The 11,612-nt window shown below is 42.1% G+C and overlaps 1 protein-coding gene across 1 annotated transcript in view; it reads left to right on the forward strand.

The window, feature by feature from the left end:
- The window catches only part of LOC147884949 (uncharacterized), a 44,941-nt gene extending 33,709 nt beyond the window's left edge, over window positions 1-11,232 (forward strand). Inside the window, exons 6-8 of the mRNA XM_087397240.1 lie at window positions 3,619-3,786; window positions 10,600-10,839; window positions 11,008-11,232. Coding sequence (XP_087253366.1) covers window positions 3,619-3,786; window positions 10,600-10,839; window positions 11,008-11,232 — 633 coding nt within the window. The remainder of the gene's footprint in view (window positions 1-3,618; window positions 3,787-10,599; window positions 10,840-11,007) is intronic.
- The last annotated feature ends 380 nt before the right edge of the window (window positions 11,233-11,612 follow it).

Consider the following 11,612-nt stretch of genomic DNA (forward strand, 5'->3'; position numbering starts at 1 on the left):
TGCACAAACTATAGGAGAGCAAACCCTTATTAATGCAGGGCTACTTAAATCCTATAACACACCTGTCAACTCCAAGAGGGGCATGTAGCGAGGGATTCTATAGTCGATTTATGAACGGTACTCAACATTCCTTTATTTGCTAAATCTGCTTGTAAGTTTGTGTATGAGGACATCTGCTGCCGCTATGGAATGCCCTTGGAGTTGATGTCTGACAGAGGGCCTGGCTTTAGGAGTGAACTCATGGACTTGCTTTGTAATTAAAAATCAAGCACAGGTATGTCACTCCTCACTATCCTCAGTGCAATGCAATGAATGAGCATTTCAATGGTGAGGTCTCAAATATTATAGGCAAAATGATGAGGTCGCATGGGAAGAGTTTGGATCTTTCTTTGCCTGGTGCTCTGTGGGCTTACAGGATTGCTGTGAAGGAAGGCACTCAATTCTCCCCTTTTCATTTGGTATTTGGGAAAGAGGCTTTGATACATCTAGAGGTTGAGATTCCAGCTTTGCAGATGTTAATTAAAATGGATGAGAAGCCAAATTCAGCCTTGAAGAGTAGGCTGCTGGATTTACAGGAGGCTCAAATGGACAGGATGATAGCAGTTGAGCACTATGCCTTAACACAGAAAAGGAACCAGTTGGGGGGTAATTTGAAATTCAAAGATAAGAAAATTAACGAGGGGGACTTGGTCCTTCGTTATAACAGTAAGCTTGATCATACCTTTAGAAAAAGGCTTGTGACTAAGTGGGAAGGTCATTTTTGTGTAGTGAAATGTTTTTCAAATGGGTCATATCAGTTGGCAGACTTGGATGGCAGCCATCATAGAAATAGGGTGAATGGCTTAAGGTTGAAGAAATACTTTGTGAGGATCATGCAAGTGAGCACATGCAGACCTGCTATGAAGATAAAGAATAAAGCTGAGAGTCTTGTTGATGAAGATATATGAGATGAACTGCAACATATGTTCTTGGAACTGCAAGATATGACTGTCTGCAGCCAAGGGGTGGGAATAATATGATAAGACAAAAATGTATTTGGATTTTGTGCACCATCTTGTAGATATGGGTAGGCACTTAGAGTATGCACTGAGCCAGGGGATAGGCTTTGGGGGCACTAGGAGTTAGTTTTTCTCATTTGATCATGCTGATGTAAATATTTCAAAAATGAATATAATGTGTTTCTTGTAGGTTCTCGGGGAAACGATGAGCATAGGTGATGTGGGCCCAAGGTCTCCAATGTACTGGGTATTCATTGTTCAGGTGTTGATTTGTTGGCTTGTATGTGAAAATGGATAATAATATATGTGTGGAGTGATGTTTTGAAAGGGTTAGGTCCCTTGGCATTTTTCTTGTAAAGGAAATGCTTGGAGGGGTGAAAGGGGTGTTATGGGTTCTGCATGGGATTATTAGGTGGCAAAGAATGTTATCTTGGTGGATTGACGTGTTGACAGCGTTCGCGAGCTTGGTAACAGGGAGAGGATTTTGGATAGTGAGTTGGCAATGGTACGTGGTGATTACATTGAAGGAGAGTTCCAGACTTTGGATCGAAGAAGGAAAGGAGAGCATTTTGCTGGATCGTTCCTGGCCTTTGGAGGCTTAGATGACGGTGTTGAGGGTGCTACAGGAATTACAGTATCATAGAGGGAGGTGAGGATTGACAACCTCCTTCACATCATTCCATTGAGCTATTGACAATCCCCTTCACATCATTCCATTGAGCAGCTCATCCATGATAGTGGTGGTCCAATGCATGGTAGAGGAGACTGTAGAGCAGTTAGTTACATTAGGGAGCAACAGGCTCGAAGAGCCATGTCTAAGACTTCTCTCTCCCTTCCTCTAGGAGAGTCTATCCTTTTTATTTGGGTTACTTATAGGTGTTGGGAAGCCAACTTTGTATTTTGTAGTTCTAAAGTAATTTGTATCAAGTTTCTATAGTTGACACATTTCTGTAGTACTTTTTGTTCTTTTTTTGGGGGGGTTGGGGATATACTTGAGGTTATGTATCTCAGTTTAGTTGCTTCCTTTGCCAATACAAATTGTCATAAGTTTCTTTTCTCAAAAATAAAAAAATTAAGAGAAAAGAAAGAAAAAGCATAGGGATCGGTACATCTGTTTGTCAAGATGGTACATGTTAGAAATGAGGAATCTATACAAGAGGTACGAATAGTGAAGCGAAAGACAGAGAGGAAGTGTTTATCTGCGAATCACACAGTTGGAGAGTGGCTTGGCAACAAGCCATATTGGAGGGGCTCAGCATTGAGCAAAGTGCGTTGGACATCAATGCCTCACAGGGCAGATTGATGATGTGGCATTGAGGGATGACCTAGCAATGGACTGAGATTGGGCTTGCAAGGCTAATTAGAGAAGGTCTGCCTGATGGCAAAAACGGATAAACTCCCTTGAGAGGAAGGGGGAAACAACTTAGATAGGTTGAACGTGGAGATTTGGGGTTGGGAAAGGGGGAAGGGGGGGGAGATAGCTTGGAGAGCTTGGGAGTAGAAGATTGACAGGGAGGAGCATGGATTGGAGGTAATGACTCCCTTTGGTACAATGTTCTTTGGCCACAAGCAGCACCATGATGGCCCGATGGCCAGGAAGAGCATTTGAACGGGGCAAACTAGGCAAGGCTTCCAGTGGCACTTTCCTACTTTCATTATGCAATAGTTTCTTTAACTTTATGGAAAATGTCAAGTGGGTTGAGCGGAAGTTTTACTGCTGGCCTAGGGCCGCTTGCTCAAGGAGGTGCTCAAGCGATCAAGTGTAACTGAGATCTATGGAGACGTGGAGAATACAAAGCTTGAAGGGATTGTGTCCTAAAGAGGAAGGGAAGAACGTCTAAACAGGATTGTGAAGGAATGGAATAACATCCAGTGCTCAGCAGTTCTCAGCACCTTATGTATCAATCAAAGTAAATTTGACTCCACAAATGGATTCTGCTATGAGCGACAAGCCTGCCCCTTGTTTCATTCATCCACCTAGGAGATTACTACATCAAAAGTGCTCTCCATATCAACAGCCTGAACTCTAAATATGTCAGTGTTCTTTTTTTTAAAACACACCACCTCTTTTCATTTTACATAGTTTTGGGTGTCCTACAAGGTCATATTGCCCTCCCCTCTTTCTAAGACCATTTCATTGAGATGACATTTTCTGTAAAATAAATGTATTGATGGCATACACATTTTAATTTAAGTGGTTACCACAATCACAGACTGAACTCTAAATATGTCAGTGTTCTTTTTTTTAAAACACACCACCTCTTTTTATTTTACATAGTTTTGGGTGTCCTACAAGGTCATATTGCCCTCCCCTCTTTCTAAGACCTTTTCATTGAGATGACATTTTCTGTAAAATAAATGTATTGATGGCATACACATTTTAATTTAAGTGGTTACCACAATCACAGACTGTTCAGAATGTAGTGACCAAGTAAGATGTTTGGGCCTTCAATCTGCTTGGATCTTGGAATATTTGGAGTCATAAAATCCTGAATCTATATCACACAAGAGTTTGAGTATATTTTGCAGTATCATTACTTTTTGTATAAAATATGCAATCAGCGTTAATAAAGCTATGTCATTCTTTCTTAAATGTAACATGTTGTAGTACGTCATGCAGCTTTGGGAGGACAGGTTGAAGAAATTTCAGAAGGAAGTGATAGACCATGCTCAACGTCTAAAACAACAACAAATGGCTGCATTGCAGCAGTTTAAAGATAACATGACATCTAAGGCTCCCACTAAAGCACAATGGTCAAAAGAACTACTGAAACAACGGCGCATCCAGGTGGGATCTTTTACCAATTTCTGACTGTTCATGTTTCTACAGCTTTGTTGCTCTCAATAAGAAACTCCTTTAATTCTACATTGCAATTCTTGCCTTCAATAAAGAATTCTTGTCAGATTGTTAATGCCATTGATATGATGTCTTTGATTTGAGTCTTGGACACTTGAATTAGTCCTCTATAGATGCTTGAATGGTAGAAACTATGTTTTTAGAACATTAAATATATGCAACATTTAAGGTCTGTAAAGTTTTAAATAGCTCATGTTTCACGTACCAATGTTTTTGTGTACATATGCTATTACGAAGGTTTCACATTCCCCAGAACCTTTCTTTCTTCTCCCATATCTAAAGAAGGGACTTGGAATTGGTTGAGAGGGGCATGCATACACAAACATAAACATACATACAGACATGTCTAACAGCTGGCACACCAGATCCTGTAGGTAAATATGTTAGAGAGAATGTTGCTTCATCCTTTGTAATCAGCAAAGGTATTCTTTTGTTAGAGAAAGGTATGGATCAATGGTGGGATAAGCAGCCAAGTTTCAATGTTATTTGGAGAATTAGCATTCCGTCCAAATATGATTGTCGTGTTCATGATCTGATATCGATGTGTACCAAACATCATTACTTAGTCCCTGCCAGTGTTTGGTCAATCGGCATGGTGCGCCATATAACAGCTTAGGTACTTTAATCATTTCTCAGGCTGTTTTCTATGTAGGCGAAGAATACCCAATTACTTGTTCTTGAGAGAGTAGATCCACAAAGTTTTTCTTATATCATTGATGAATATGAAATGTTTGGTGGCACAATAATTTGTCGTCTCTTATGAAGCATGCAAGCCTCATGCACATACACAAGCCTCATGCACATGACACACACTCATGAGGCCATACAATGTTGTTGGGAGAGGGGGCAGGCAGAGGTGAGACGGGTTGAGGGTAAGGGAAACAGAGCAGTAGGCTATGGAAAGGGGGAGCAGCTCAAGTCTGAGACATGTTCACTTGACTCTACTCTTGAATTATAGCTCTTTTTATTTCTCTATAAACTTATCCTAGGCCTAGGTCAATGCAGAGATGTTGACAAGGAGGGGTTGTTCCATTCCTAAATCCCAGCTATAGGCATATGAGGCGTCTTTGCATGATTTACTAGGTTTTTGATTGGCTCCTATATGGCTCTATATTTTATTGTCTTATCGCCTTCTTTCATAGCTGTACCTTCTTGGGATAAATTCTAGGGTCTTATTGCCATATCATCTTTCTATGCACATTCATTTTCTCTTTCATCTTTAGTCCATCAGCCCTCCTTTAGTGACTTCGTAAATGTGTTCTCATCATAAAGCAAGTTTCTGTTCTGGAAACACAATTTGGACTGCACCTTATTTGCTATTTTAATGGCTTCAAACTCAGATCATTTGATTAAGAAAACACACTCTTGGAATTGGATGCTATATTTTGATTGCTTATGCTGATTGAGCATAACTTTCAAGCCCTATAGAAGAGGAAGGCTTTGCAATTGTTGACAAGGGTAAAATTATTAACCTTGCCTCGGTGAGAGATATAATAAGACAACCATAATGAAGACGCTTACTTTCCATTCTGGATTCGGTTGTGTTGGCCCTTAAGCTTTTGTTATTGGGTTTCATTCCTCTTTTGCAAGAAGATGATTTGTTTTTGTCCGTGAAATACGCTTCCATAAAGTATGGAAGAAACGAGAGAAGAAACTCAAGGCATATCATGCGGAGCATGAAAAACTGTGGTAAAATACCACTGAAAAAGTTTGAGCAATTGAAAAAACTGATAAGAACTAGGATTGTAGTTATTCCATGTCATGCGTGTGATGGCATCAAAAAAGAAAGGGCAATTGCTCCACTCTCTGAGAAAAGTCATCCTCCTGGCCAAAGCAGACCTAGAAGATCCCAGCATCCTCAACCAAATAGCCATTAGAGCGTGTACAATATCTGTATAGATATTGGGCAAGGTAAAAGCTGGGTGAGCTTCAGTGCCATCAACAGCCTCTTTGGATCTCCGAATGTGCTAGGTATTGATGCTCACTGTAATCTCCCAACGTCCACTGATGCATGTGCTGGTCTATACTCAGAGACAGGGATGGCATGAAGTCCAAAAAACTGTACATCAAGGTGTCAAACCATGATAGCCTAGGAGTCCTGACTCTCATAGAATACCTGAGGCCAAAGCTAGGTCACTGAACTAATGAAAAAAGGGGAGGAGAAAAATCTGCACAAGTTTCTAAACTATCCTTATCCAAATTATCCAAAAATGCTCTAGACAGCCAAAAGGGAAGGCTTTCAAATTATCCTGATCTGTTTCCACTCCCATAGGCAGTGCTGAATAGAGTCTTGAATTGATAAGCATCGACGACAAGAGGCATGAGCTCCAAAAATGCTACAGACAGCCTAAAGGGAAGGCTTTCAGATTGCTAGGCATCCCTATGGGTAACCGTGAAGGATAGATGGGACCGGTTTCTAGAGAAATTTAAAAAGATGGACAAGTGAAGAAGCCATCAAACCAGCTTGGCAAGTAGGAAATTAGTGCTGAATCATTATATTTACCGTGCGTCAGTATTTTGCCTCTCTTGATGGTGTCCCTCTCCTTCTAGCCTTAGAAATTCATTGGGCTATGTAGGGCCTTTCTTTGTGAAGGATCTATTGGCAGAAGGTATATCTCTTTGGTTGGATGGACCAAGGCAAAGGGTGAAGGAGGTTAGAGGATAATTGATATTCGCCAAGAAGCCTTCCAACTGTCTGCCTCTTGGATTATCAAATTGTGCTGAATCCCGACTCTACATGGCCTCAACTCCTACTAAGGGACTTCTCCACAATCAGACCACTAAGGGGCTAGTAGAGAGCTGAGATCGAAGACTAAGCTGAGAATTTTGCCTATCCAATTAGGACTAACAGCTGGTGACAAGCAAATTGGATCTTTGGCAGGGCAACACCCAATGGAAAGGGGCAGATGCCCTGGATTTCTAGACACAGGTTGCAGCTTACCAATGTGAATGTTAACACTGATTAAAGTTTAAACAGGAAAAATCGAGGCTGATTCAGGAAATACAGAAGTTAAATGATCATCTCTCTTACTGAGCCTTATGACAAGCTCTCTTTGTTTCCAGAAAAAAAGAACGTTCTATTAGAAACTTTGAGAAAAACAAATTCAGCTCTCCAAAAAGGGAAATGAAGGGTGCTGGTTGACCTACGGTTACCTCTCAGCGTCTCAGCTCACTACTTAGAGTACCGCTGAAGCAACATGAGGGGGGGGGGGGGGGATTTAAACAACCAGCAGATACCTCAATCCGTGAAAAAGTAGAAGGTGCCTGTAGGCCAAGAACCACACACGCCTTTGGGCTCTCTTCCTAGAATCCTCTGGACCAAATGGTCCGCAAGGTATAGATTCGAGTCTCTTGCCTTCCCATGACAAGGCTGCAGACAGCAAGCCACCCGAATATGCTAGGCTTTGATGCTAGCAATAGTCTACCAAGCACTGTCCTTTGACGAGGGATCAGGATTCAGGATCTCCATCTAATCAAGGGACAGGCACAAGCATGTCTTGGCTAGTGAACCACTCTGCATCAATGAGGTAAGCTGGCGATGTAGCCTCGACGGCGGAGAAGGCATGCCTCTCCATCCAAGGCACCATGAAATGCTGACGGACCCTCCTCTTTGGCCAAGATCCTAAGAGATCCCAACCAAATCCTTTGAGCTGTGGGGTGGATCCACAACATTAGTTCCTACAAATGCCATTTCGAAAGGTCCAAAACGGTATTGGCATTTCTGAAACACAAAATGGCATTTTGGATAGGCTCTTTTCTTCCCCTAGTTTTCCCACACAGTGCCTGACAGACCATTTCCCTGTGTCGGTGAATCGTGATTTCTGCACCTTCCTCTCTCCTTTGCTTCTTCCTCCTCTGCTTGTCCCTTTCCTTCACCTGCACCACTTTAGGCTTCTCTCCCTGTTCTTTTCTTTCACCTGCATCAAGCCCGGATGTGGTCCTTTTCCTGTGCTTGAATCTCCACCTTCCTTCCAAGTTCCTTTACTTCCTAAATCCTCTATTAGTGATCTTCCTCTTCCTCTGCCCTACTACGCTTTCCCTCTTTGAATTTGATAAAAAATGTATCTCAAGATTTTGTAGTGTTTTCATTAGTGATATATGTATGTATAATATATAATATATACATTATTAACCTTAAAAATAGACTCTCCGTTTCCAGTGTTTCTTGAAAATGTCCATGCAAACAAGAAGTGTCAAACAAGGTTAAACAACATGCAATGGAGAAGTTTCGCACAAATTGAAAGTTGGTGGACAAACAAGCCACAATGTGAAAGAAAATGACGAATTGGAACCCACTGTCCACAAATGGAGCATGTGAGGACGAAGTCAATGGCAAGTTAGTACCCAACTCATGATTGAGGGGGGCTGTCGAAATGTGCAATCATGAGTGCATGAGTTCATAGAAGGGAGAGGGCAACTAGGACCTCACCCACGGGTGACACGTGGAAAATATGCAAAGGGTATAATCCCCACATACAAATTGGGTGTCAAGGTACATAATCCTTGGATGGAGAGGAACCCCACTACCCCAAATTCATTTTGAGGGGTCAAAGTCCTTGGAGTGGCTAGGTGGCTGATGGGTTGGGGCACACTTGGACCATTAACACTATCTCACCCATCCACAAGGTAGGGGATCCCATGAGCCTGGAGAACTACAGGACCATTATGATTGGACATGTCATGTCCAAGATTTATGCATCAATACTTGACTCCGAGGTTAGCAGACTTGCAAAGTGTCGAGGACTTAGAGCAGCAGGACAGGCCGGATTCCGGCGTTATCATGGAACCATGGACCACATTCTCACGCTTAGATGTATCATCGAGGAGGCGAGGTCACGGAAGCAAAGGGTTTATTATTGCTTTGTGGATTTCTGCAAGGCATTTGACACGGTTCCGAGAGCCCGCCTCATACGGCGCCTACAGGACTTGGGTTATGACCAGGAGATCATTGGGGCTGTCATGGCACTTTACGAGAGAGTTTCAGGCAGAGTTCGGGCAAGAACCGGATGGACAGACGAGATCATGAGTACCATCGGGGTCAAACAAGGGTGTCCTTTGTCGCCTACCTTGTTTGGCCTTTACATTGACGAGCTTGAGACAGTGATGCAGACACAGGGGGGTGTAGGTTGCTCTCTTGCGGGCACGCTAATCCAGATTTTGCTCTACGCAGATGACGTGGCTCTCTTGTCTTTCTCAACAGAGGGGCTTTAGAGACACCTAGACGCACTACAGTCCTTTTGTGAGTCTCATGATTTGAAGGTCAACCTAGGTAAAACCAAGGTCATGATCTTCAATAGATCTCGAGCCATCATGCATCAGGAGCAGTTCACATTTGCGGGGTCATTTGTTGAGATAGTTTCATACCCACTACTGTGAGAAGCCGAGTCACCTCATGGCCCCCTCCAAAAAAGGCCTCATCCACCCAGTCATAGGCCTTTTCTAAATCCAAGAAAATAGCAAGTGGCTGAAGCTCCTGATGTGCTCACGCGGTGGCTTGCCAGAAAGTGAAGACATTGTCCATGATACAGCCAGGAATGATTGCCATGAATGTTGTCTAGCTGTGGGAGCAACCAGAAAGTCAAGACCTTGCCCAAGGTCTTGTATGCAGTGCCTAAGTGACTGGGTAAACTGTCAAATGTTGGTCCGATACCCTCCCTTTGGGATCAAACACAACTTACCCAAGGGCAAGAGATAGGGGCAGATTCCCTGAATTGAAAATCTCCTGAAATGCTAGGTGCAGTGAGGTGATTAATCATTACATGCTCCCAAAAGGTGCGGACGAAGAGTGGCGAGGGACCATCTTCCCCTGGGCACTTCTGTATGGGGACGACCTTGAGGGCCTCCAAAAGCTCATGATCTGTGAAGAGGGTCTCTAATTGCCTCATCAAACATGCCTGCCAAGATGCCTATGGATTCTCCTCTATGCAGAGCCAAACCAATGTGGAATCTGTCCAGTTGGTCCCCACTGTTGGGACCCGAATGCTGTATTCATGAGGACTTATCACATGGTAAAGTGATCGAAATCTCATACTGGACCTTGTTGGATGCCACATACGTTTGGAGAAAGAGGCTCACTAGCTCCTGTAATTAGAAATGAGAGCAACACCTACTTAGCTTTTGGAGTGTCGGATTATGATTCATGCCTATGGTTTGTGGACTGGGAATACTAGAGTTATGCTCTTGCCATTTGTAGTCATTGATGTAGTCTCATTTGTGAGGATGCCATGCACGTACAGATGAATTCGTTTTTTCCAGAGCATGTTGAGAGCGAATCGGCTGCATCATTTTCTTTCACGGATTAGTTTTGGAGGCAGAGATTTTATCTCAACGAAGAATCTGTGAAAAAAGCTACTCTTAAGGGAGGGTGAAGGAGTACTCCCAGGAATTTTTCACACATTGTACAAGTGATGTTTGGAGGGGCATATTTGTACTGCACACATCTGATTGTTTGAAAATAGAAGCTGCATTCTCATTTGGAGTAATGATAACAATAGACTAAACATGATATTTCTTGGATGCCTTTCCAAAGTCTCAATGCAGTCAATAGTACCGATTTTCTCTTTATAGAAATCACCCCTCATATTTTTTGATGCAAGGTTTACTGGCACAAGGTAAAAAATCTTTTTTTTTGTGAGATGTCGAGTAAGTCCTTTCAAAAAAAATAAGGGGTGTTGGATGAAATGAGGGTTTGTATATTTATTATAGAATTTCGTTTTATAATCTTACTAAATTTTTTTTTTCCAGGTCCACCTTGGAAAGCAAGGCAAGTACTTGGAAGCTCAAGAAGTAAAACAGAGTGCTGACCGAATGGAGCAAGCAGAGTTGCAGGCAGCTATAGCAGCATTTCAAGCTGAAGTTATTGGCAAGGAACAAAATCTTAGAGTAAAGCAACAAACAGAAATGGATATTTTGTTGCAAAGAGCAGCTCGAACTCGTGATGAAATAAGAAAGAGTAGAACTTCTGATCTCCAACGTTGTCACCAGGCAAGCATAAGAATCCCACTTTACTCTTCCATGCTACACTCGTGATAAGTTACAACCTTAATAGATGTCCTTTTCAATTCTTATTTACTGTACTGAGAATAGAAAATGTAAACATGCGAAATATAATAAATGATCAATTAAGTATAAGAAGATTTGATGTGGCTGCAGAGACATAAGAATGTTATGAGAGAACTTGCAGCAATACAGAAACAAGAAGTTTTTCGCTTTGATCAGCTCATGCAGAAGAAGGTACAGAACCAGTATTCAGGCATTATATGCAATCAGCGCCTTTCACAGTCTCCTTCGTCAAGGTCTCCAGGAAACGCTCCTGTATTTAGTACAGACGATGCTTTTTATTCTGGTGGTGATGAAGACTATCCTGCAGAGGGATGATAGTTATCTACTATTTGCCTTTCTATGCTTATCTGACAGAAAGGGCTTGAATTCCCCAGCATAGATAATAAGGCAGTCTGTTTCGACTAGTCTAGTTTTGGAAATTAGCTCCTCTGTGCTGGGATCTATAGAGTATAACTCTGCGGTAATAAAATAAGTTTAGTGAAAGCTGAAAAGCTGTGTTTCGATGTCTACTCTTGCTGAGTTTTCCAGTATCCTGAGGGCTATCCTACCAGTCTCTTTTGGAGTGCAAGAATGCCATGTTTTCTCAGAAATTGGGCTTCCCAACATTATTGCAAAGCAAGTTCTAGGTACATGTACCATGTTGAAAAATGTCTCATTAATGAGCAATGATGAGAAAACCATTTGTCTGATATTTA

Source organism: Dipteris shenzhenensis, chromosome 26 (assembly GCF_047967505.1).
Source record: "Dipteris shenzhenensis isolate YYH24624 ecotype China chromosome 26, Dip_SZ_1.0, whole genome shotgun sequence".
In the NCBI taxonomy this organism is placed as follows: domain Eukaryota; kingdom Viridiplantae; phylum Streptophyta; class Polypodiopsida; order Gleicheniales; family Dipteridaceae; genus Dipteris; species Dipteris shenzhenensis.